Here is a 27411-nt window from a genome sequence, read left to right on the forward strand (position 1 = left end):
TTAGATACTGTATCAGTGGGAAAGGGTTAATTTTACGCAAATTTGAGCTAAGTTAGCTTAGTGTCAGTTGTTCCCACGCAAGCTCTCAATCTGATCTTAGTACATAGGTCGTGAAAAGGTCCGACAAAATCAAATATGTAAACTCGATTTTTCGGACATCGGCCACGTAATAACAATTAAGCAGTAACCAATTTTACGGAACAAAAATTTTCAGATTTTTTGCAACCGAAGGAAATTTGTTTTTTTTATAGCTGCGAAGCTGTAAGATGAGTGGAGCTATATTTTGGTGCTCTTTTTTGTTTTGTCGTCTGACGCTCTTTTTGGTTTTATATTTGCTCACACACCAAAGCTGAAAAAGTCAAGTTTTCTGAATGACTTCCGCTCACTAACGGCATTTGAGCGCGACGTCATTTCTCACTCTCTTTAGCCAACGTTTTCAGCTATTTGAATAGTTAAATTTGAATTAGGTTAAGGTCAGAGAAACTCATATGTGTAATAAATGTCCCTAGTAAAATTTTGCGGCAATTTGTCAGATGTTTTAAAATTAGTTTTTTCAGCGATATTCCTTGGTGCCAGATTGTAAGTGTTGTGCAGCTTGCGTACCTTTTTTTGCACATCAATCTGCATTAAAAGTTTATCTGCTGTTTTAAAATGCTTAAAAGAACCGAATGCTTAAAATTCTTTGGTCCAACTAGATGAATCGAATCTCAGTACCACCTAAACCTTATTTAGATTTTTTAGTGTTACTTTTTCTCATTCTGTAGCAAATATTTACGCTTGTGTGTGCTTGGGCACAAGATCACCGCTACCATGTCCAAATGCGAATTTCTTGGTTGACCATTGCTTAACAGTGCAGAATTTGGGTTTGTTTGTATTTCCTTTCCCCACCTAGGGTTCCAGTATTTGCATCTCTTTGTTGTACGCAATCAAAATATTTTCTCGGAAGCTGGCCTCTACGTTATATTGGTCAGGAGCAAAGCGCTTCAATAATCCGAAATTGGCAGAATTGACAAAAAGTTTTTTTGCAGTGTTTAAACATTTCGAGCTTTTTCTCAGATTGTTGCAACCCCACGTGTTGAGGTTTTAAATTTTTCCCGGTAAAGATTTTTAAGAACTCCGTTTGTTTCCAAAATTAGTAAATAAAAACAGATCATTCCAGATCTGTTGGAAATAGTAATATTCAGCTTTTTCGAAGTGATAGAAATCTACCATTGCGTGGAAAATTTACGAACAGCCAAATTGCGATAAATTTTGCGTTTTGTGGCAACAAAACTAATTTCAGCATGTAATTAGCCTGAAATTTTATTGCCTCTGTTTTATTAGTAGTTACTGGAAAAAATTCTGGATTGTTCTTGTGAACTGTTTATTTCAAAACCACCAACTCTCGTCTTAATTCAAAATTAGTATCGAGGGGGACATTTCTGCAATTAATCACCTAATTAGGCTTTTGGTAATTAGATACTGTATCATGGGGAAAGGGTTAATTTTACGCAAATTTGAGCTTCAATTGTTTCCACTCAAGCTTACAATCTGATCTTAGAACATAGGTCGTGAAAAGGTCCGACAAAATCAAATATGTAAACTCGATTTTTCGGACATCGGCAACGTAATGACAATTAAGTAGTAACCAATTTTACGGAACAAAAATTTTCAGATTTTTTGCAACCGAAGAAAATTTGTGTTTTTATAGCTGCAAAGCTGTAAGCTGAGTGGAGCTATATTGCGGTGCTCTTTTTTGTTTTGTCGTCTGACGCTCTTTTTCGTTTTATATTTGCTCACACACCAAAGCTGAAAAAGTCAAGTTTTCTGAATTACTTCCGCTAACTTACGGCATTTGACCGCGACTTCATTTCTCACCTCTTTAGCCAACGTTTTCAGCTATTTGAATAGTTAAATTTGAATTAGGTTAAGGTCAGAGAAACTCATATGTGTAATAAATGTCCCTAGTAAAATTTTGCGGCAATTTGTCAGATGTTTTAAAATTAGTTTTTTCAGCGATATTCCTTGGTGCCAGATTGTAAGTGTTGTGCAGCTTGCGTACCTTTTTTTGCACATCAATCTGCATTAAAAGTTTATCTGCTGTTTTAAAATGCTTAAAAGAACCGAATGCTTAAAATTCTTTGGTCCAACTAGATGAATCGAATCTCAGTACCACCTAAACCTTATTTAGATTTTTTAGTGTTACTTTTTCTCATTCTGTAGCAAATATTTACGCTTGTGTGTGCTTGGGCACAAGATCACCGCTACCATGTCCAAATGCGAATTTCTTGGTTGACCATTGCTTAACAGTGCAGAATTTGGGTTTGTTTGTATTTCCTTTCCCCACCTAGGGTTCCAGTATTTGCATCTCTTTGTTGTACGCAATCAAAATATTTTCTCGGAAGCTGGCCTCTACGTTATATTGGTCAGGAGCAAAGCGCTTCAATAATCCGAAATTGGCAGAATTGACAAAAAGTTTTTTTGCAGTGTTTAAACATTTCGAGCTTTTTCTCAGATTGTTGCAACCCCACGTGTTGAGGTTTTAAATTTTTCCCGGTAAAGATTTTTAAGAACTCCGTTTGTTTCCAAAATTAGTAAATAAAAACAGATCATTCCAGATCTGTTGGAAATAGTAATATTCAGCTTTTTCGAAGTGATAGAAATCTACCATTGCGTGGAAAATTTACGAACAGCCAAATTGCGATAAATTTTGCGTTTTGTGGCAACAAAACTAATTTCAGCATGTAATTAGCCTGAAATTTTATTGCCTCTGTTTTATTAGTAGTTACTGGAAAAAATTCTGGATTGTTCTTGTGAACTGTTTATTTCAAAACCACCAACTCTCGTCTTAATTCAAAATTAGTATCGAGGGGGACATTTCTGCAATTAATCACCTAATTAGGCTTTTGGTAATTAGATACTGTATCATGGGGAAAGGGTTAATTTTACGCAAATTTGAGCTTCAATTGTTTCCACTCAAGCTTACAATCTGATCTTAGAACATAGGTCGTGAAAAGGTCCGACAAAATCAAATATGTAAACTCGATTTTTCGGACATCGGCAACGTAATGACAATTAAGTAGTAACCAATTTTACGGAACAAAAATTTTCAGATTTTTTGCAACCGAAGAAAATTTGTGTTTTTATAGCTGCAAAGCTGTAAGCTGAGTGGAGCTATATTGCGGTGCTCTTTTTTGTTTTGTCGTCTGACGCTCTTTTTCGTTTTATATTTGCTCACACACCAAAGCTGAAAAAGTCAAGTTTTCTGAATTACTTCCGCTAACTTACGGCATTTGACCGCGACTTCATTTCTCACCTCTTTAGCCAACGTTTTCAGCTATTTGAATAGTGAAATTTGAATTAGGTTAAGGTCATTGAAACTCATATGTGTAATAAATGTCCCTAGTAAAAAGGTTTTTGCGCAATGAATTTTAACAAGCTTTTTAAACTTATCGCTGAATGGTTTTAGCATAGCTTTTTGAGTGGCGTCGATAATTTTTTCAACTTATATCTGTATCTGTTTTTATCTCTGTTATACGGCACCCATGTCTATTCTTTTGCAAATATTCTGCCGGCTATGTTTGCTTTTTTCGCCCATTGAAGAACGATTATATATCTGTGTGCGTCGTAAGTTTTCTCCAGTGGAGTTGTTGAACTATTTTCATATTTTTTGTGTAAATTTGCGGTCTTTTTTGGTTGGGAGATTGATCATGCGGGGTATTTTGGCTTTCAATAATATTCCCTGACAAAGTTGATGATTTGCAATCGTCATTAGAACATTAAAGATGATCAAATTGTTCCGTTTTTGCCCCTTCTATACATAGCCTTAGCGTTTATTAATTGCTCTCGAACAAAATTTGAATCAATTATTGTAAATGTGTGTGTCGTTTAACTACCTAAAGAGGAGGAGTATTGGTATTCTACAGGTTTTGTAGCTGAAGGAAATTTTTACATGAATTGAATTTTGACTTAGTTACCTACCCCTCCCACTAACGTACCCCCAATCGAGGGAACCCACCCTCCGATCTCCACCAACAACCACTCACCTAACCTATCCTCCAAAATTTTAAGGTGTTAATTTTTCAACACTTTCTATGGTTTTATTAGGCATTTAACTTTCGATTTTTTGTTATTAATCTATGGTCTTGTTAGGCATTTGACTTTCGATTTTTTGTTATTAATTAATAACGACTTACGTTATTAATTTGTTATACATTTTGTTGTAATTTTAATTCTGTGCCTTTGTGATAAAGTATTTACCTATTTTCCTTTGGATTTTATTTTTGCAGTTGATTTAGTTCAACTTAATGCAGCTCATGAATTAAAGGGCAATTTTTTCTGCAAAGTTTCTTGGCGCTGTTTTCTGGTGATTAACTATTTTTTACGTTAATTTTAATCTGTTCCGGTTGTCATTTCCTGTGGATTTGAAATTTTGACAAAAATATGTCCAAAAAGAGAGAAGTACTTTTTAATTGCTCTCAAAGTTTGTAGCAATTATAGTAGTCCTGTCTGTCTTTTTTATGCAATTTTTTGCTTGACCGATTTTTCGTCTGACCCATTTGACTTTTCGTCCTGAAAATGGGATAAACATGTGGCGTCCAGATTCACAGAAACTGTTCTCGAGACTTATATTTATGGTGTGAAGGGAGATTCTTAGAGGTTGAAGACCTCCCCCCAACCCCCCCCCCCCCACCGCTGTCGCCCACTCCCCCCGCCCCGCTGTTGCCCCCAACCCCATTGATGCCCCCCTGTGCACCCCTCATAGCTAACTACTGACGAAGCCAACCGCTGGCCGGTCGTTTGAGAGCAATTCGCCTTACCTTTTGATCACGTTTTTTGTCAAGATATTCACGTTTGACTTCTGACTGACTTCTCTCACCTTTTCAACTGAATGGATTATAACTTCTTCCGTGCATTGATTTACGCAATATGGTGAATACGGTCAAAAACAAAAGAGCTAAATGAAAGACGGGATAAACCGATAAAGCCCGGTCATTAAGTCATTGAGAATTAGGTTATCAAAGTTCATTAATGTTTGCTAGCTGATATTGGTATTAATATTATTGGCTTTCAATTTAGAAGTTGAATTAATTATAGCTTTCAAATCCAACTGAAACTGCATGCCAAATAGAACACTTTGACACTGAAAAAAATCAGAAAAAATCAGTCAATTTGTCTCATCTTTTTCTGTTTCAACCCCAATATGCATCAAGGGCGTCAACGGCGGCTATTTTCCAGCAATGTGCCGGCTATGTTTTAAAAATGCGTTGATGCCAAAACGGAAAATTTGTTGTTTTCTTGAGGTCTCATTTACCAAGAATTTTATGTGCCTTGCCTTTCACAATGTCTATTAGCCATCAGGGTTGATTACAGAGTTAGTTCTGATTTATTGCAAGCGGTTTTTGCGTAACAATTATTAGCACAGACAGATTTTCAGTTTATCCGTTTTTGTCCATCTTGGAAACTTTGACTATTTTTAACGTTCTAAGTTTCTGACCATCCAAAATCTTGCAATTTTGAGATTTAACAGTAGGTTTTCTGCTTCAAAATTGCGTCAAATATAAAATAGAGCACGTTTTTTATGTTTTTGGAGTCAGCTCAAACTTTTCAATTTTTTTAAAGCTAACTCTGGTAACACAAAAATTTGTTCCGCATTTTATGTGAACTCTTAACTTCTCTGGGCTTGTTGCACTCTTCTTTCATGCTGCTGAATGTGCTTTTGAACAGCAGTTGCTTAGCTGAACAATCTATTTTGAACTAAAAACGAAATGAAAAATAGAAGCGGGATAAACCCATAATGCCCAGTTTTAAATTCCCCGTGTTTGAACTATTTTAATTGGTCTAAGTAACCAGTTCAAATGTTTATTGGCATGGAAACCATGCCCTGTACCCTCTCATTAAGAGACAGAATATGTCTAACGAAAGAATTCAATCAAAATAGCTCATATTTTAGGAAAATTTTGTACAGTCAATTCGGATCTTTCAATTCGAATGGGGTTATGGGATTCTATGGTGGCTATTTTCTGTTAATCGGATTGGTACGTGTTATGATCCATAATTCCGCCCGCACGTCGATTGACCCTTGTATTTTAGGGTTTTCTGAACTGCTAAATAATTAAGTTTTTGCCATTAACGCCATCCTTGCTTCTTGAGTTTTTGTATACCCAAAATCGCTGATGCGTTTTTGTGCAGCAATTATACTTTGAATTTGTACAATGCGGTTTAATTAGGGAAAATAATTTTCATTATAGCACCAGGTTTTTCTTTGTTTAATACGTAACGATTACTGGATCTATTCCGCTTTGGCTCTCGCCTTGTTTGGCAGATAAATTTTGAAACCCAAACTTTCACTAGCTTTATTTACACATAAAAATCGTGCTATATCTCATTAATAAGTTGATCCCAATTTTGTTTTAGTTGACAGACGAGCAGTTCTGTGACTTGGTATCTGACCTATTTGACGAGGTGGAGAGGCGTGAGGTTGACGGATACCTGGTTTCAAGTTCCAGTGACCCTTTCGAACAGCCCAATATTCACATCGTGCCTTTCCTCCCTCTCAATCCCAGTTACTCGTCCACTCGGAATCAGGTACAGATTGCATTTTTCATGCGCAAAATCCATTGCTAAAAATCGACAGGGAGAAGAACTTAGTATGTACACTTGCGATGCTAATTTGCTCTACATGATTAATATTGGCCAACGTGTCAAAGCTACTTCGGCAAAACAAGAAAAGTAAATTAACCTGCTGAAGAAAGTTGCTGACCTCCTTGGGTATAACCGAAAATCGGTAACCCAAATCACCTAATAAATGATGATGAAATATTGCTTTTCAATTCTCGGTGAGATATAAGCGCAGCTATTTTAGTCGGCAATTATCGGAGCTGTGTTCTCTTATGGAGAGCGTTAAGGTACACACGGCCAATTAGCTGCAACTTAGCACCTAAAAGAATTGTGCCTCCTCCTAATTGATAAAAAATATTTTTTCGCCTAATATTTCAAAGTTTATGTTTTCCTAATAATCTTTTTTTCTGGTGCTCTGGTTATTTGTTCATTGGAAAGTAAAAATTAAGTTAGCATGCAGAAACTGCAAAATTGTAGATCTTTGAGCAGAACAAATTTCCGGCAGTAACTGCTTCCCAAAATAGCGTCGAATGTATTTTGGTTACTTTTTGTCTCCGACCAGCTAATTTATTTCTAAAAGAGATCCCTTTCTCGTGTTCTTAACGAAACAAAATTATTGTATTGCACCAATGAGTATTGCGATTATATTGTAGAGTCGACAGAAACTGGCTCGTTTCAACTCCCGTGAGCTGAATACGTTCATTCGAGATGTCCTCATTGAGACTAGAAGGAGGCAACTGCAGCTACAGCCTGAACAGATTGACTTAACTACTGGAGGTTCGTACCTGCTAATAACCTTTTCTATCTTTGTGTTAATTATACGCCGAGATAATTCTCGGTACTCTTTTTAATTGCTCTTGAACGCAGTTCATAGCAATTATTGTAAACGTGTGTTTTTTTTATGCAAATTTTTCGCTTGACAATTTTGCGCTTTTCTTCTAGAACATTCTTTGACTTCTCAAGTGACTTTTTCACTCTTTTGTTCATCATTTTTGAGTGATCTCTAGTGCTCCGAAGTAAAGCTTGTTGCTAATATAAAATCGATTGCAGCATAGGAAAATTAAGTGACTCGTAGCGCAATGGTTAGTGCGGGTGGCCATGTATCGGGAGGTCACTGGTTTGCATCCCGGTGGGATCGAGGTTTTTTGCACCCATAAAGAAAAATTAATCTATAGTAAAGACCATGAATTAAATTGCCTCGCCTGTCGTTCAAGAGCAATTCTTCCGACATTTGTCGGTTTATGTTCATTACCTTTTATTCGAATCATTGTTAAGCAATTATTTTAAACGTGTTGGTCTTTTTACGACTCGAAGATGAGTTTTGGGTTTAAGTTTTTAATTGCTCTTGGACGAAGTTCATAGCAATTATTGTAAACGTGTATGTCTTTTTATGCAAACTTTTTGCTTGACGATTTTGCGTTTTTCTTCTAGAACATGCGTTGACTTCTTAAGTGATTTTTTCACGCTTTTGTTCTTCATTTTTGAGTGGTTTCTATTGTTCTCACTCCGAAGTAAAGCTTGTTGCTAATATATAATCGGTTGCAGCTTAGCAATGGTAAGTGATTCGAAGCTCAGAGGTTAGTGCGGGTGGTTGTGGAGGGGTAGGTCAGTGGTTCGATTCCCGGCGGGGGAAAAGTTTTTTGCACCCATAAACAAAAATTGATCTAGGCTACAACCCCTGAATTAAATTGCCTCACCTGTCGTTCAAGAGCAATTCTTCCGACATTTGTTGGTTTATGTTTTTACCTGAAGTATTATTCGTTCAAACAGTATTTTGGCCTAACCGCGAAAGTGAAATTGCCGTATGAACTAGTTTTTAATTGCTCTCAAACGAAGTTTTTAGCAATTATATTAGTCATGTGGTCTTCTTTATGCGATTTTTTGCTTGATCTATTTTTCGTGTGACCCAATTGACGTTTTTTCCTCAACAACGAGATAAACAGGTAGTGCTCGGAGGGCATTAAGTTCTCTTAGAGCCCTAAGCCTTACTTAATCTTAATCTTAAAAGGTTCTTATTCTTAATCTCGAAAGTTTGACCCCTCTCAGTCACCCCCAACACCCATTATCCCCCAACGCTCACCCCCCAACCCCCCCCCCCACCTCCCCCCCCCCCCCACACACACACACACACAAACACAGGTCGCATCTAATGCTGGCATCCCTAAGCCCTACCTGGTTCTTCCGAAGCAAACCGCTTTTTGTTGAAATAGTTTGTGATTGACAATGCATCGATAAACAAAACTCTGGAATAAATATTTTAGTGTTGTTTGGATGCTGTATAATGCGTTTCTGTGTACAAATTTGGATCATAATTGTCTATTTTGAAATTAATTTTCTGAATTTTCAAAATTTAACCGTCCTCTTCCTCTTACCTGGTCGCATAAAAAATTTTCGCGTTACCTTACTTAGCTTGATTTGCGTGATTTCTTTTTTGACTTATCTAGGCTAAATTCACTCGTCCTTCATTCTGCTCTTCCTTCGTTAGTTGCTCAGCCGAGGAATCTGAATTGAACAGAGTCATTGCCGAAAAACGAAATAAAAAATAGAAACGTAGAAAGCCCATTTTTAGATGCACGCTATTTGAACTTTGGTTTTAAGTTTTAGCTACCATCTGTAATGGTTTTTTGGCATTGATACTGGCCCCTATTTCTTCTCATTGTGAAACCGGACTATGTCTAATTGCCAAATTAAATAAAAAAGTTGCCACTTTAAGATTTGTACAGCAATCAATCTTCCATTTTTCCTGTTTTGTTACAATCCCAATTGGGGTTATGGGAATCAATTGCTGCTCTTTTTGGGCAATCTACCGGGTTTGTTTTATTAATTGCTCTCGAACGAAAAGCAATTTTTGTAAACGTGTGCGTTTTTTTAATGCAAATTTTTCTCTTGACCTCTTTGCGTTTTTCTTCTAGAATAATCTTTGAAATCTCAAGTAATTTTTTCACGCACTTTTGCTCTCACTCTGACATAAAGTTTGTTGCTCAAACAAAACAGATTGTTAGAGACTAGATGACAAGGTCCTGATAGCTGAGTGGTTAATACCCCAAATGGATTAAAAATTCTTTCAAGAATTCAATTGCGCAATGTGGTGAATACTGTCAAAGACAAAAGGTCAAAATCAAAAGAGACAGGATAAACCGATAAAGACCGGTGAGTAAGTAATTGGGAATTAGGTTATCAAAGTTCATTAGAGTGTTTGTTCATTTCGTGCATGCTAATTTTGTGCATATTTTCATGCCATAACCTATTATTTTTTTTGCTCTGACGTCATGGATTCTATAAAACCTTTAAAGATTGCAGTTTGAAATTTGTGTAAAATTTAATTTAAAAAATGTTCCATTCAACATCACGTAGCTCTGAGATTTTGTTGAATTTACTTTTAAATTTTTACTATAAATTTTACTGATGTTTGTTTTCTCTGAATTTTTTTTAGTACAGGTTTTGATTATAAACGATTTCCTGCTTTTGAGTAGTAATCTGTTTAGTGTTTAATAGCCGCCCTCATCTTCTCAGCCGGCTATTATAGCGCTGCTAATTTTTTTTACTTCGCCGTACAAAAAAAATGTTTCGCTTTACCTCATTTTGCCGCTTTTTCAACATTTTGCGTGAAATCTTTCTGACTTCTCTAGGCTAGTTTCTCTCTTCTCTCGTTCTGCTAATAGTGATTTTGAACATCAGTTCCTCAGTAAAGCAAATCAAAATGAACAGAGTCAGTATAAAAAATTGAAGTCAGAAGTAGAAACCGGATAAACTCATAAAGCCCAATTTTAGATGCCCGCTATTTGAACGTCGTTCCTATAAGTCTTAGTTACCATCTCTAATGCTTATTGGTATTGATAATAGCCCCTGTAGCCTCTCTCTAAGAAACAGAAGTATGTTCAGCTACGAAATGCCATCAAAATAAATCGGACTTAAAGAATGTGTTTGTACAAAAATTTTTAATCTTTTTCAATATCTTCTATTCTTTCAATCCCAATCATGCTTATTGGAATCAACGGCAGCTGTTTTCCGGCAATCTGCATGGTATGTTTTTGTTTGAAATCAATTTAAAATCTGCGTTTGCTGTTTTTAAAAAACTGTGATGCCACAACGAAAAATTTTGTTTGAGACCTAAATTTAAGTCTTCCTTTTTTACGAATGAGCTTAGTTTCCAACAGTTCTATCTGCCTTATGCTTTCAGAATGTGCCTTTTTGGTCGCAGATTTTTTAAAAAAGTTTTTAGATTTTGAGACCAGTTAATTTGTTACAGCTGTGAAACCGGTCCTTTTTTGTGTTCATTTTTTGTCTATCTTAAAAGTTTTCCCTCTTTTCCAACAATACTAAAGTTTTCTACTTTCGATTTATACAAAATTAAAAGATTTACGGTTTTAGGGTCAAATTATTGTCTGAAGCTTTAAATCTTGCAGATTTCTTAATACTGTTGATAATATTTAATTTTGGATAGCGATAAAATTGTTTGTGTGCTTCATTTATCTCAATGTTCGTAACGAGGGGAGTTCAAATTTTTCTGATAATGGTTTTGGCGGCAATAACAGATCTGTTTCGAGGAAAGTCCGTCGCTTCTAGTCACTTTCGGAGTTCCTCTGGGTATGTTTTTATTCAAAATTTGCCTAGAAATTTTTGAATTTTCGAGTGACTTTTGCGTGATCTATATTACTCTCTCATTCATAAGTGTCAGCAGCTGAACTTAACTGGCGGCAGTTCACTGCTAAAGTTCAAATAAGAATTGCTCCGATATTGGTCTATTTTATAACTTAAAGTTTTAATAGTGGTTTTAAAGTTAAAGATGAAACTAATCCCGTCTGAAGCAAGCTGTAATAGATTGGAGCTCTCATCGGTCGTTCGAGAGCAGTTCTTCCAATGTCAGTCGGTTTTATTCGTTATAACAATGGAACTGTAAGCTGAGCGAAGCTTTACTGAGGTACATTTGGTTTTTAGTTACTCTCAAGCAATTTCTGTAACAATTCAGACCTGATCGTTTGTCTTGAGAATTTCTGTAACAACTTTTGTCTGACCATTTGTCTTGAGAAAACGGGATAAATTGGTAAATCCGGAGAGCAGAGAAGTTCTATAAAAGCCTTACTGGTTGTTAAGTATTTGGTTCAACGATATTGCTGAGGAGCACATCATCATTAGGTTCTGATTGGTAACTTCGACTGCCTTTTTTTTACTCTAAACAAAATGAGCTAAATAAAGCAGAAATTATTTTCACATGAGATGAAAAAAGATATCCAAATTTAACGCGTAAATAGGAGATCAATGATTGTTTAGAGGCACGCTAGAAATTTTTCAAACTGAGCCTGCTTGGTTTAAAAAAGAGGATGAGCTCAGCTATTTGTTTTGACCAATGATGGTGAGAGAGCTTTCCTTTTTGGCAACTGGCATTCAGTTTTGTAAGTGAAGAATGATGCAAGTTTAGCAATTATCATAGTCCTGTTGGTCTTTTTAAATGCAATTTTTCGTACTAACGACATTTTATCTGACCATTGAATTTGTCCTCAAAAATGGGACAACATGTACTCTGCCTGGACTGCATTACGTCACTGAACTTTTAGTTCTCTTTGAGCTTTACTAGCCTAAGTGTACAAATCACTGAAGCTGCTAAGAAGACATGAATTCTGTGTGATGGGCAGTTTTGGCATTTTAGATACCCCCACCCACCCTCCATATGCTCCCCTTTGTTCTGCTCAATTCGCCCTTTCAGTTAAGCGTAAGTTAGCAGCCTTAAACGCCAGCCAACTACTGGTACGTAAGTTGCTTGTGAGGAATTTGCCTGACGTTAATTGGTTGTTTATCGTTTAGAGTTGTTGTACCAAGAGGACGATTATGATGAGCCCGCAGCCTTTGCACAGCAGAGTAGTGCCGCCTCCCCACTGCCAGCTAACAAGTCAACAGTCTCTTCGCACCACCATCAGCAACAACAGCACATCCACTCCAATTCTTCTGCGGGATCAGGTGCAGGAGGTAGCCAGGGACAGCAACCCAGAAGACATTCTATGTCACATCAGAATGCCCCTGCATCCTCGTCGCCTAGCAACGTACCAGGTATCAATCAGAGAGTAATGAAAGGTGCCTGAGGTTCATAAATTGAACTAGGGGGGGGGGGGGGGGGGTCGGGATAGAATATATCCATTTTTTGATACCAACAATTGATTTCGGGAGTGTCGTAGACGCACGTGTTGAGGATATTTACTTGAAAATATCACGAGATTCCCCTACCATTCTGTTCAGCTTTCAAGGAATTGAATTGCATGTACTCGTCGATTTCAATCTTCTGTCTAATTTTTGAACGCAGTGGAACCAAAGAGTTTCCTTTCTTTTGAACAATAAGACGAGCCTTTGACGATAAGCTTACTGTCTGAGAAGTTCGTTATTAGACACAGTGACAGTTTGATATTCTCTTTAATGCGTAAGTAGATGAAATATAGGTACACAAGATTGATGTATTTTTAAATAACTTATGCCTTTATGAATTTTGACAATCTAATCAATTGTGCTTTGTATGAATTTAGATAATCTCATCAATTTGTTTTATCGCGAGAAGTAAATATAACAAAAACATTATTTGCCATTTGATTTTTGCTAAAAAGATTGATGCCAAGGACAGACGTGTTTTATTGAATTCAGTTTAGGCGGTGCTCTCACCTCTGCGGACGATTTCCAACCATCACACTCACACGACAGCAAACGGAGACCGAGTAGCAAGCTGCTCATTGGAGGAAGTGGTGCTGGGTCTTCAGCAACTGGACTGGCGGGACTTGAGTCGCCCAGTCAGGAGTTGAATTTGGATGCCAGCACTCGGTTCTCGAGGGTTTGTACCAAATCGTCGATAACATTAATTGTTCATAAAAGGTTTTGGCGATTGTTATGAGTTATGCCTCCACTTTGTTATTGAGGTTTAGTTAAATTAAAGGCACATTTTAGTTAAATTAAATTTCGTAATCAAGTTTTTGGAAGTTTCTTTTAATATCAAAAGCATCTTAAAAACATTGCAAGAATGCAATTTGTAAACTCAATTGTCTGCTCAATATCAGTGCACCATCTAGGGTGTAGTAATGTATTGATATCCGTGGTAGCTTTGTACTCGGTACGTAACACCAATGATATCACCACTTATGGAATTATTTCAAACGTTAACCCTGCAGCTTTTTGTTGTTGTCTTTTGAAACTAACCGTTGTTATGATTTGTAGGCGATGGGTAGCAACATGAGTGGACACACGAGTGGTTCTTCTCCCCGTCCTCTGAACAGTAACAACCCAGTGTATGACTTGAATGTTGACTCACCTATCGGTCACTCGTCCTCTGTAGACAACAACAGCTCCTTCAGTGAGACACTCAGACTTGCTCTGGACCGTATCAAGGTTAGTTGCAAAACTTGCCTCGTTCCGTGTTTTGTTCCGCAATTTTGAGAATATATGACATGTAATATTGAAATATTTTGAACTATAGTCATATTTGACAGCATCTTATACCTATACACCATGGCGTAAAGTTAAAAACTCAGCGAACTTTCGATAATTACTCGAAAAAACATCAGTATGTACATTTGCATATTAATAGCCGCGAAGCGATAGCGGCTATTATTGGGGACATCGTGGTTTTTACAATTCAAAGAATTTCAATTGTACTGGGACGCTGTCTTTTTTTATTACGAATCGAAAATGAGTATTGGTTTTCTTAAGATTTTTAATTGCTCTCAAACGAAGATTGTAGCAATTATATTAGTCCTGTCGGTCTTTTTTATGCGATTTTTCGCTTGACCGATTTTTCGTCTGACACTTTTGACTTTTCGTCCTCAAAAACGGGATAAACAGGTAGCGCCCAGCGGGCATTACGTGCTCTAAGAGCCTTTCAGCTCTGTTTCAGCTCAAACTGTTTTGGAAACTTATACTTATGTTGTGAAGGGCGGTTCTTAGAGGTTGACGACACCCCCCCCCTCCCCCCACTGTTGACCCCCCCCACTATTGCCCCACCCCCACCACCGCGCTGTTGCCCAACCCCCTCCCCTCCCCATCAGACCCCCGGTGTACAACCCCCCCCCCCCCCCCCGCCTACTGACGAACAACCGATCGCTAAAAACGCGCAATTTTATACTAATTTTCAGATTTTAGCAGTTTTTTTGCAACTTCTTATTTTCAAGTTTTTTTTGAAAATTTTTGTCATTTTTTGTGATTTTTCAGCGCTAGGTGTCAAGAAACCTCCTCTAAGGTTTTATATTAGGTTACTGCATAGTTTCTAGTGGTAGTGGAATGGTTTCAACATTTCAACATCACCAATTTTTGCATCTTTTTGACAAAACGTGCAAAATTTTATCAATTTTTTTGACATTTAATTTTCAGTATTCACGTCTTTCGAGACGCAGGGGCCAGAAAACGACCTTAAGAGTTTGATAATAAGTTACTGAAAAAAAATTTAAATTATTTGCAATGGAATTGCTTTCAATTTTTTAATACGATCAATTTTAGCAATTTTTTAAACATAATTTTGCATTTTTTTCAAGTTTTTTGAAAATTGTTCTCGGTTTTTAGGTTTCTCCGGCCTCAAGAGCCGAGGAACCTCCTCTAGGGTTTGACAAAGGTTATTGTATAGTTTCTCAGCGTAACAGAAAATCCCCGTTAGGATTTGATAAGTTTGAAAATCTTTTTGAAAATCTTTTCTCAGCGTAACAGAAAATCCCCGTTAGGATTTGATATTATGTTTGAAAATCTTTTTTGGCCATTGATTAGTTTTCAACTTTTTTGGCAGATTTTTTATGCAACGTGCAATTTTTCTCAAGTTTTTTTTTTGAAATTGATTGTCATCTTTTAGGTTTCACCAGCCTCAAGAGCCACATAACCTCCTCTATTGTTTTGTTATAGGTTACTGCATAGCTTCTAGATGTAGATGTTTTCAAGATTTTAATATCATCATTTTTTAAAAAATAATTGCAGTTTTTTTTCAAGTTTTTTGAATCTTTGATTTTTTTACCGTTTTTTTTTCTGGCACTAGGGTCCTATGGAGCTCCTCCAAGGTTTGATGAGAAGCTATTGCATAGTTTCTATAATCAATGGAATGGTTATCAGTATTTTAATGACTCAAGCTTTAGCAATTTTTTGATAAAATTCAATATTTTCAAATTTTCGGAAAATTATTATGTTCCAAGTTTATAGATCTTTGTGAGCCAGTGAAACTAATTAAATCTTGAAATAGTAATACTGGATTGTCTCTTGAAACAATGAAATGGTTTTGAAGTTTTTAATATCTTGACATTAGGAGAAATTTTGTTAAAATTTGCGATTGTTTTCAAAATTTTTGAATATTTTTGTCCAATTCTGAGTTTAACGATCGTTACAGGCCAAACAAGCTTTTCGAGCCTTGCAGATGGGTTACCTGAGATAACCCCAGAGATAAAAAAATAGTTTTGAACATTTTGACTGCAGAATCTGGAAGCTTTTCTTTTAAATTTTGGAATATTTAATATATCAGTTTTTTATTTGATTTATTTAATTACAAGGCTAGAAAACTAAAATTTGCATAGTCGAATCAATCTAACGGTAGCTTGACTAAACCGTGGCTAGATACTGACAAAGCCAACCACTCGCCGGTCGTTTGAGAGCAATTCGCCCGACATTAGTCGGTTATTTTTTTTTTACAGGAAGTACTATTTGTTCAAAGGGCTTTTTCACCTAAAAGCGAAAGTCGGTTTAGCCATTTTTGTTTTCAATTAGTTTGTTTCGAGCTTGAACTACTTTTATTTCTCACTGAGACTGGGTAAGCAAATTGTTTTAGCCTCGATAGCTTAATAATAACAATTCCATGTTTTTCTATGCTTAATGGTTTTCAGTTTGATTGTTAATTACAATTTCCTTGTTGATTTTTTATTTTTCAGAAGTTGCGAATTTGTTTTCTTATTAATTGCTCTCGTAGAGAAGTAAATATTGTAAACATGTCTTTTTTATGCAAAGTTTCACTTGACCGTTTTGACTTTTTCGAGTGAATTTTACGCCCTTGATTTTTTGCGTTTTGCGTGATCTAAAATTCCCTCTCAATCACAATTTCAAGAAGCTGAACTCAATTGGCGGCAGTTTAATACTCTATGTCGACTGAAAAGTGCACCAAAACTGGTGCCATTTTTCTTTTTAAATCGTAATAGTGGTATATATTAACCTCTAATATGGTTATTTGAAGCCCACTATTGAACTTCTTAGTCCCATTTTGGCTCCCCCCAACTGAAGCAGGCTGCAATTGATTACAGCTCCCCTAGTTGTTCGAGAGCAATTCTTCCGACGTTTAGTCCATTATGTTCTTTTTTACCATGTCTGTGTTCTCCACACTGTAGCATGTAACTTTTCAACAATCTCCTAAGGTTTATAGTTTTATTGGCCCTGCTTTTTTTAGCTTTAAATTTATTGATTTTTTGAACTAATAATTTGTCTTGATTCTTTTTCATTTGCAGCTTGTTTTTGAATACTATCGAGCACTGAGTTTTTGCCAGATTCACTGTAAAATTTTTTGGTGGAAAGGTTTCTTCTGGGATTATTCACAGGGCTAGGTTTTGGTGATATAAAAGTTTTGCTTTTGAATATTGACCTTTCTTATAAGTCTTTCATGATCACTTTCTGACTTAATGAATTTGATGGTCATGGTTTAGTTTTATCATTGCCTTCTTTGGGATTTAAAACAACAACTACTGCTTAAAGTTTATTTAGTTATTAAATGATAACAATTTTTATGGTATAAATTAGTGTTTTGAATGAGAAATTTTACGGAACTTGGTAAATTTTGTGACAATTTTTGCAATTTTTAAAGTTTTCTTTAAACTTTAAAAGTCGCATAGAGTATTAAACTGCCGCCAATTTAAAAATAGAAAATTTTGACAGCATAACATAGCTTGAATATTGCCGCTTGAGCAGTTTGGTGTTTTCAATTCCGTAGAACAATTTTTATAAGGTATTTTTTGCTCGTAATAATTACAGGAATAATAAACTTTTTCAATTTTTTTTTGTCGTTGGCTGTATGGGCTATTTTTTCAAATTATGACCTAATTTTTACGTTTTTGTTAAGTGACAGTTAGTTCAATATGTATTTTTTTTCTGAGATACGAATCTTCGAGTTTTTTCCGGAATTCTTCTGGCTATGTTCTTAAGAAGTAGTGATTTTGTTCACGCCAAAACAGGAGGTAGAGCGAAAAAGCAAGTGGTTTCGCTGCGTGAAATTTTTTGCCTCTAATTTAAATGTTGACTGGGGAAACGGTGTTTGAACAAAAAATAAGCCTTCTCGCTGGTGGTTTTTTGTTCAAAGTTCCTTCTAGGCCTAATTTTTTGTTTCAACCAGATTTCTCTTTCTCGCTAGTGGTTTTTTGTTAACATGCGGCATTTTGACTTTGATTTTTTGTTTTTTATCTGATTTTTTGAAATTGTTTTCCCATTTTACTCATGGTCCGTTGGAGACGACGAATTAAAAAACATAGCAGGATAAGTCCGCAAAGAATTTCCATTGACTAAACAAAAACTAGACCTATGTCTAGTTTTTGTTTAGTCAATGGAAATTCTTTGCTGACTTGTCCTGCTATGTTTTTTAATTCGTCGTCTCCATCGATGATTCTTGCGACCATTGACTTTTTCAATTTCAGTGTAGTCTACTGCTTTGCCGTTAAATTTTGTATGCGTGACGTCATTTCTTCGTTTAGGTCAATTGTGTGACATACCTCACTGAAAAATGACTTCTGAACTCACTTATGGAACTTTAAATTTTATTAACATTACAGACCGTATGTGTCATAAAATTGACTGTACGTCCCAAAAAATCTAATGGTCTACTAAAGGACTTTTGGTCAATCTGTCTATCTTGTTTCTTTAGTTGTTTCAATTCATGGAAGGCCACAAGCGTCTATTGCGGTTATTTTCCGGCAATCTGCCGGCTATGTTTCTTATTCTGCCTTGCCTTATGTCAAAATTTTCCAAATCTTTTTTGAAATTTGACTTTTGAACGGTGTCCTGTAAGTTTGAAAAGTTTGCTTCTGACATGTTGCAACTTCGTGATATGCTCTTTCTTTTTTGTTTGTGGTATGAGTGAAATAGAAACTGAACTGTGACTTGCTCATGTTAACATTTGACGTGGGATTCGCGTTTCCTTTGGAGAAATGTTCCAGTATGCAATGCCAACAGACATTTCTTCCTGCTATGACGCAATATTGATAATGGACATTATTAAATTTAGGTTCTGGAGAATACCAACAAAGACTTAGAAGAGCGAATAAAAACTCAGGAACGCATGATACTAGAATTAGTGGAAAGAAACCACTTCTTGTCGAAATCCCAGACAGACTGCACGTGTATGGGTGTGGGGGGAGGAGGGGGAAAGGGGGATAGGTTGCAGGAACAAACTCCTATTCGACCGGCATCTATCGCCACTGGAAGTACGCGACGGGACATTCCGGCAACACATTCCGGAAACATCGGAGGAGGCTTCGGCGGTGAAATTTCAGGTATCAAATGACTTCCTCAAAATAGCTGTCTCAGGCCTAAAAAACTCCACATCAATCCACAGGATTTCAAGAGATGAAATTAGGAGACCAACTATTGTGGGAGTGACTACTCACTTTCTTGAATCTGTCTTCGATGTAAGGTATGGTTGTTCCCCCCAAAGGTTGTCGTATAAAGTCGGCGTAACTGAGGGACAAGTGATGATGAGAGCAATTCGTTGAAAGCAGAAAGTATTGTAACTGGTATATAATTAGAGATTTCATCTTTTGTAAATACTCAAAGTTGGATTCTTTTCTCTATGTGTCTATTTAAAAGGTACATTTTCAAAACGTACATCTTCAAAAAGTCATATTTTAGTTATTGACGCAAATTTCTTGTTTCTTTAAAAATAAATTTTACTTAGGTAAAAAGCAGTCGTCTGGCTTCGCTCCTTCAGCGGCGACCATTCACGAGTATTCAGGCCACGAGTACAGTGTGCCGAGTACCTGTTTCCAAGAATACGACGTGGTGAGCCAATCAAATGCGACCTACTCATCGGTGAGTAATGCTACATCCTCCTCTCCCAGGAAGGTGGGTGGAAGTGACAGTGGCTTTAATGAGGCAAGATCATCGGGTGAAGATGGATTGAATGAAGGAGAGGTGAAGAAGCGTCCGGAGGTACGGAACAATTGCATTCATCAGGGTTCACCCTCGCCCAATTCTCATTAGGAGCAATTCCTTCGACATTATTCGATTGTGTTCGCTTGTGATGTCTTGCCTAGAACCTAATGAGATGGGGCTAACTATAATCGTTGACACATAGCACTATTAGGGTGTAAATTATCAAAGATAAATGATCATTGATCCGCTATAGAAACGGTTTCTTTCCCATTTCATCCATTTAGACAACTATTAGTCTAATATGGGCCGCTCTGCTATACTCCAGAGCAGGGGCAGGATTATGTTGCTTTTTTAAATCACGGAAACAGGATAAATGTAGCTTAGGTATCATTTCTCCAATAGGTGGTATGACGAAACGTAAGAGTGCTTATTGTGGTTGATTATGGGTAATAATTTAAAACAAATCGGCTTTGCTGCTTCTGCTTATAACAGAATTTTGGCTTGCAATTGGTTGTTGTATTTGATCTTTTCCGTTAGTGCCTCCTTAGCGTCCCCCGTGTTATGGTTATAATAGTATAGCATGCTGGGTAAGTGCTCTAATGTGGACCCACTTATTAGTGCGTGGAATGGGTTTTATTTCGAACAATAAACTGTGGTGTTGGCTAATTGCATTTGCTAATTGCATTGAATTTAGAACCTCCAGGACCCGCGCTGACTACTTGTTTAACACCATGATCGGGTACTGCAGTTACAACGACGCTCTGATAATCATATCGCAATTTTGCCGGATTTATGCAACTCGTGCTGGGATATTACTCATTAACGGAAAAGATCTGCCCTGATTAACCGCATTGCTATGTTCTCTCGTTAATAATAAAGTGTTTTTGGCAGATATCGGTGATCGAGTCATCGGGTGAGATGGTAATTGACGAGAAGTGTACCCGAGTGACCCCTCCCCACTTCTCATCAGCTACTTCTGCAGTTCCCCCTCCCTCCTCGACCACCCCTAATCCCTCCAACAACACTCACCATGAGTTCGACCTCAACAAACCGCCTCCTGAGTTACCCCCCAAAGGCATTCCAGCTGTTCCGATGCCAAATAACAACAATAATATGTACAGTTCCAACTCTATGGAAGAAAGGTAAAAACAATTGATTACAGTCATTGATTTATGCATCTAGCACACGCCCCACCATGTATGTTTTTCTATACGCATATTCGGAAAAAGCGTTCTGTTTTGCAGTAAGCAGCTGTTTTTTTTCTAGTCTCATATCATTCAGTGCTAACCACCATAATATAATAATCTAATAATATCTGCTCGAGAATATAAATATAACAGCTACATGTGTTTATATTATACCAAGGGAGGGTTGCTTATAATTTTTTTTTTGAAAATCAAGTTTCATTCAACCACGCCAAGTTGCGTTGTTTTCTGCTATTTTTTCAGGCTGATTAGGAATAAGCACTTGATATTTAAGAATAAACTTTGTAGAGCGTACGTTGTGGACACGTGTCGAGATCCAAATCGACTAATGTGAGGTGAAGCACAATTCAACTGCTGGTTTAAGTCTCTTTCTTGGTGTCGGATATTAACAATTCATCATTAACTAGTTTGAGACTGCCAAAGAATTTCTCGGACTGCAAATAAGTGTGGAAGATTATGAATTTGTTGAAAAGATAAATAATAGTGCGTTCATTAATCGAACTAATGAAATTTAGAATGCGAACGCGAGGTCTCAAGGCGAAATACCCAATGCCAAAATACCAAATATATTCTCAATAGTTTACCCTATTGTTTAATTTATCAGAAATACTAAAACTGTCTAGACAATTATGCTAATATTTAAAATTTTGTTTATTGGTGTAAGACATGAAATGGATCGACACTTTATGCCGAAGTTTTAAGTGATTGTGGTGTCATGACTCTTAACGTCTTTGTGCCCTTAAAGTTATTCACTGAGAATGATGTTTAAAGTGCCTCGTCTACGAAGAGTCACAGCAGCCGAACCAGTGGAGATAGTAGCCAATCACAATCAAGTAATTCCTCAACTAGTACCCAACAACCAATCAGCACCAGCTCTCAGCCCAAACAGCAAGCATCCCTTGTGTCCAATGCTAAAGTACTCTCAGCTAATAATAACAATGAACGCGAACAAGCAACGGGAAATCCAGCCGAAGGAGTTGATGTTATGCTGGTTAGCTGCCAGTTTATGATAGATGCCTTACCTGAGAAAAATATGGTGTTCTGTTCTACTTAACCATTATTGCAATCATAATGCCTGCTCAAAGTCTAACCTCCCTCTGTGTTGGCGTTGTTGATTTTTAAGTGGTTGTCTTTGTTTGACCTATTTGGGCAACATTTTAAGCACTTGGCTTTTTGCTCGAGCTGGGATTCAGAATTGTAATCACCTGAGATTATCTGCGCGCGCTATTTGACAAAGCCGTCTGTAGAATATCATGATTTGCGCCGATTACAGATTTATTACGCAGTGCATACAAACAAAGTAATCAATCTCACATTGACTTTACCTGACTCTCGAAATGACTCGCTGACTGTAAAGGAGTTAAAGTCGAGTAAAGATATCTATATCACTTTTTAAATGGAAGCTCGTAAAATTAATTAAAAATGTAGACAAATCAATTGTTTTTATAGCTGCGAAGCTGTAAGCTGAGCGTAGCTATATTGCGGTGCTCTTGGTTTTTACAATTCAAAGAATTTGAATTGTATTGGGGCGCTGTCTTTTTACAATTCAAAGAATTTGAATTGTATTGGTGCGCTGTCTTTTTTTTTTAAGATCTGTTCACACATTTTCATGATTTTTGAAGTCAAATTGGAGTAGTGATTTTGGTCACGCCGAAACAGGAAATGGAGCGAAAAAGCGAGTGGTTTTGCGGCGTGAATTTTTTTCGCTCTAATTTTAAAGTAGAGTGCGAAAATGGTGTTTGAACAAAAATTCGGTTTCTTGGTAGTGGTTTTTTGTTCACATGCGGCAATTTCACTCTGATTTTTACTGTTTTTTCGATTTTTTGGATCGGATTTTTTTCTAAATGGTTTTCCCAATCCATTCACAGCTCATTCTAGGCCTAGTTTTTTTGTTTGAATTAAATTTTCATTTCTCGCTAGTGGTTTTTTTGTTCACATGCGGCATTTTGACATTGATTTTTTGTTTTTTTTTCTTATTTTTTGATCTGAGTTTTTTAAAATGGTTTGCTCAATTCACTCATAGTCCATTCTAGGTCTAGTTTTTCTGTTTAGTCAATGAAAATTCTTTGAATTGTACGTCAGGACTTGTCCTGCTATGTTTTTTTTTTAGATCTGTTCACACATTTTCATGATTTTTGAAGTCAAATTGGAGTGGTGATTTTGGTCACGCCGAAACAGGAAATGGAGCGAAAAAGCTAGTGGTTTTGCGGCGTGAATTTTTTTCGCTCTAATTTTAATGTAGAGTGCGAAAACGGTGTTTGAACAAAAATTCGGTTTCTCGGTAGTGGTTTTTTGTTCACATGCGGCAATTTCACTCTGATTTTTACTGTTTTTTCGATTTTCTGGATCGGATTTTTTTGTAAATGGTTTTCCCAATCCTTTTATAGTCTGTTCTCGGTCTAGTTTTCTGTTTAGTCAATGAAAATTCTTTGAATTGTACGTCAGGACTTGTCCTGCTATGTTTTTTTGTTTCGTCTGACGCTCTTTTTTCGTTTTACATTTGTTCACACAGCAAAGCTGAAAAAGTCAAATTTTCTGAATGACTTCTTCCTCTCACTAACGGCATTTGCGCGCGTGACGTCATTTCTCACTCGCTTTAGCAAAAATTTTTTAGTTTAATTGCGTGATTAGATTTTGATCATACGTGACTTACCTCACTCAATAAAATGACTTTTGCACTTTAAAACTTAAGTTTAATTTGAGTTTGTTTAAGGTCAAAGGAACTCATATGTGCTGTAAAGGTCCCTAATAAGAGGCTTCTGTGGAATGAAATTTAACCAGCTTTATTAATTTATCGCAGAATGTTTTTTAGCCTAGTTTTTTGAGCGGCGTCGATTTATTTTTCAATTTAGATCTGTATCTGTTTCTATCTCTATTATATGGCACGCAGGTCTATTCTTTCGCAGCTATTCCGGCAATCTGCCGGCTATGTTTCTCCTTTCTGATTAATTCCTTTGTATGTTCAGATAACAGGTCTACGAAAACGCATCTAAATTGTGGCCAATTGCACTGTTTTTGTTTTTGGCAGAGATGGTCACAAAATTTGAAATCCTGTTGTTAAAGGATTTTTGTTTTCTAATTAATAATAGCCGCAAAGCGATAGCCGAGGCTCTGTCTTTTTTACAATTCAACGAATCTGAGTTGTATTGGGGGCTGTCTTTTAATGATCTGTTCAGACATTTTCATGATTTTTGAAGTCAAATTTAGGTGATTTTGGTCACGCCGGAACAGGAAGTGGAGCAAAAGAGCGAGTGGTTTTGCGTCGAGAATTTTTCCCCCTTACTTTAAAGGTAGTCTGAGAAAAGGGTGTTTGAATAAACAATTCGCTTTCTCGTTTGTTGTTTTTTGTTCACATGCGGCCATTTTTTGTTGTTTTTTGCTTTTCGATTTTGTTATGATCGGATTTTTAAATTGCTTTACCAATCGATTTACTGTCCATTATAAGTCTTGTTTTTCTTACAGTCAATGAAGATTCTTTGAATTGTGTCAGGACTTGTCCTGCTTTGTTTTTTTTCGTCGTCAAAGTTTTTGTTACGACCATCTGACGTCACATTTACTTTAAATCTGCTTTTTCATTCGTTCAGGTAATTTCAACTGAATTGCGTGCGTGACGTCATTTTTCTTTCTTAGTGGAGCGAGTTTTTTGTTCATTCGCGTGTAAAGTTTTTGGTTACATGTGACTTACTCTCAAAAATGACTTCATCACTCTGAAATTGAGTTTTGTTTCCTTTAGGTCAAAAAGGTATGGTCAAGTGATTGCGTGTCATTATAACTGGAGGTTATTTGAGCGCAGCTAAAAGAACAGCAATAAAATAAAGATTTTAGTCAAAATATAACATCCCAGCATTTAATGAGAAGGAGAAATTTATTTTTTACCATGTTTTTGAGACTTCAGATCTACGACGCTATTGCGGCTATTTTTGGTTATCTGCCAGCTATGTTGACATATTATTGCAATCAGTTTTCTGCGGAGATCTAATATATTCAATTATCTATGTTGCACTGTGTTAGAGAATACTGAATCATATGGTTTTGCAGCCATTTTTTGCATTGTTACAAGTTCATAAGGTTGATAAGGGATAGTATTGTTCCATTTTATGGTTTTTGGCATGAAGGAGATATTTTCAATTTTGCCTGCATATTTTTTGAGATGATGGGATTTGTATGTGATGGGGCTGAAATCTGCTGATCTAACATAGTCGTTCGATATCAAGCAACGATAGGACTTGCATTATTGGAAATCTTCTATTGTGAGAATTCTGTCACTTGCGTGGGAAAATTGTGCGTGCAATTGTACATTTTTCTCTCGCCTGAGCGATTTCAGATCACTTTCCTTTTCAAAAGCGGGCTAAACCTGTTACGCATTAGGGCAATAAGTTACCGAGCAGCTCTTTTAGAGCTTTAATATGCTCTAACTGTATGGTTCACCGAATCTGCCGAGGAGAGTGCTTGAGCAGGCAGAAATTCATATTTTAAAGGACAGCTCCCCCGTTTCACTCCCTCCCGATTTTATCCTCACCCTCTGAGGGAGGCTAGCCGTCCTGTGCTTAAGCCGGCTAAAAGCGCCTGTCGTTCGAGCGCAATTCTTCCGTAGGTTAGGTGGTTATGTATTGTGAATGGAAATCAGCCATTTCTGTTTCTTGAAGATTTAATTATAGAAAAATTTTCAAATAGTTTGAGATTGATTGCATCGGCAAATGCAAATCTATTTCGAAGCTGCTTTGGCTATCTGGTTATATTCAAATAATATGGGTGTTGTGTTGTGAAATAGGTGCGTAAGAAGACGGAAGAGTTGACTAAGAAGATCAAAGTGATGTGGCAAGCGTGTCAAGAGCAGAGACATGACTGCTTCGTTCCCTGCTCTGATAACATCAAGGCTCTCGTCTCAGAGTTCATCGCTGTATTCTCACCTGTAAGACATCCGTCCTATTTTCTTTTGGTTATCTTGAGTGTCGGCGTTTAACAAAAATGATAGTCCAAATCTGATAAACATCATGCTCTCATTCATAACTCATTTGGGATCTGTTGTTTCCCGGATCCCGTTTAAAGCACCAAGTAGCAAATTGTATTTTGTTGTATAGCACGTTAGTATCTAAAAATAGCACGTCCACGTAGATGGTGTAAAAGATGCTTGACATTGCGTTCTTATGACTTGACTGTGTGTTCTGTTTAGAAATACCTCGAAATGCACGGTGCTGTGATTCGCTCTCCCCTGGAGGTGATGGAGAACAGCTCTTACAGACTCCAGATTGAATGCAAGTCTGCATTCGATGAGCTGGAGCCCTACACTGACCAGGAGCTCATAGCTACAGTCATAAGCCAGATATTCATCTGTTGTGTGGACATTGCACATGGCATCAAGGCTGTAGTCCAGTACCTGCAAATTGATGGATCTATTTGAGCAAACATCCACTCAATAACTGCACAGCTTACAAAACTGACGTTTTCAGGATTCATCGGCTGAAGAATTAGTAAACAGCGTTCGGGGGTCCTAAAATTATGGCCTCATTTTTAGTCCTTTGAACTTAACATTTAAAGAGACCCTCAATTTCTGAGAGAAAGCTTGCAAGAAGTAGTTTCAATTCCTTAAAATTTGAAGCCTGTTAAAGTGATATCTGAAATTCTTACCAGTGCTGTGGTACCCAATTTGACGCTAGGTAACTCCAGCTTAGAAATTCCTGGATAAGGTCTTCACCTCTTTTGATTTCCTTTAACGAATATATCTTTCGGTAATCACAAACGAACTTTAGACGATTTTCTACTAACCATAACAGGGAGTGTACATAGAAATAGCGTAAATATCACATAAGATCGTTGTTACTGAGAAATGTCAACGCGAGTTTTACATTTGAATCGGTTTTCAGCTTAATTTACTTCGACTCAGTTAAACGTTAACCCTGAAATTTTAGTTACCTTCAACCCTCGGCGGCATGCTTTATTGAGCAGTAATTTATTTCACTGCCCGGACCTAAAGCCAAGTCAATTTCAGTACTGGGCAAGTCTAATTGCAAATGTGATTTCACTACTGATTCAGAACTATGATCAAATCACTTTATACTCTTGGCAGTCTAATTCCAAGTCTGATCTAACACTTGGCTGTCTAAATCCAAGTCTTGGAAAGTCCAAAATAGGTCCGGAAAACGCCTAAAATAGGTTGGGATAACGCCAAAATTAGCCAAAAACTTGTCGAAAATAGCCGGGAAATTAACAGAAATTGGCCTTGGTCGGAAAATCATCAAAAATAGTCCAAAAATTGAATGAACTTGGTCGGGAAATCGTCCAAAAAAGCCAGCGGGAACTCGGAGAAATGCGAAAACCGGAGTTGTTAGCTGTGTCTACACCTTTGTTCTAAACTCAGGTTAAAAGCGCTTCTTTAACTTCGAACTGGCTGCAAACGACAAAAACACCGAAAAACGTCTTTTTCTTAATTAAACACATACAAAGTTGGGGCATCGTAGTCGAAATCTAAAGGCATCGAAATTGGTTTTTTGGTTTTGACACAGCGAGACTAGTTGATTTTTTAAGGCAAGTAGAATATGAA

At 36.9% G+C, this 27411-nt stretch overlaps 1 protein-coding gene across 1 annotated transcript in view; it reads left to right on the top strand.

The window, feature by feature from the left end:
* The window catches only part of LOC142337773 (uncharacterized), a 59536-nt gene extending 32677 nt beyond the window's left edge, over positions 1 to 26859 (top strand). The window contains exons 8-18 of the mRNA XM_075387280.1: positions 6397 to 6567; positions 7254 to 7377; positions 12403 to 12645; positions 13233 to 13411; positions 13792 to 13962; positions 18800 to 19067; positions 19469 to 19722; positions 20557 to 20807; positions 21642 to 21861; positions 25642 to 25782; positions 26044 to 26859. Of these exons, the coding sequence (XP_075243395.1) occupies positions 6397 to 6567; positions 7254 to 7377; positions 12403 to 12645; positions 13233 to 13411; positions 13792 to 13962; positions 18800 to 19067; positions 19469 to 19722; positions 20557 to 20807; positions 21642 to 21861; positions 25642 to 25782; positions 26044 to 26271 (2250 nt within the window). The 3' untranslated portion in view covers positions 26272 to 26859. The remainder of the gene's footprint in view (positions 1 to 6396; positions 6568 to 7253; positions 7378 to 12402; positions 12646 to 13232; positions 13412 to 13791; positions 13963 to 18799; positions 19068 to 19468; positions 19723 to 20556; positions 20808 to 21641; positions 21862 to 25641; positions 25783 to 26043) is intronic.
* The last annotated feature ends 552 nt before the right edge of the window (positions 26860 to 27411 follow it).

The sequence above is a fragment of the Convolutriloba macropyga genome, chromosome 4 (assembly GCF_964194025.1).
Source record: "Convolutriloba macropyga chromosome 4, txConMacr16.3, whole genome shotgun sequence".
In the NCBI taxonomy this organism is placed as follows: domain Eukaryota; kingdom Metazoa; phylum Xenacoelomorpha; order Acoela; family Convolutidae; genus Convolutriloba; species Convolutriloba macropyga.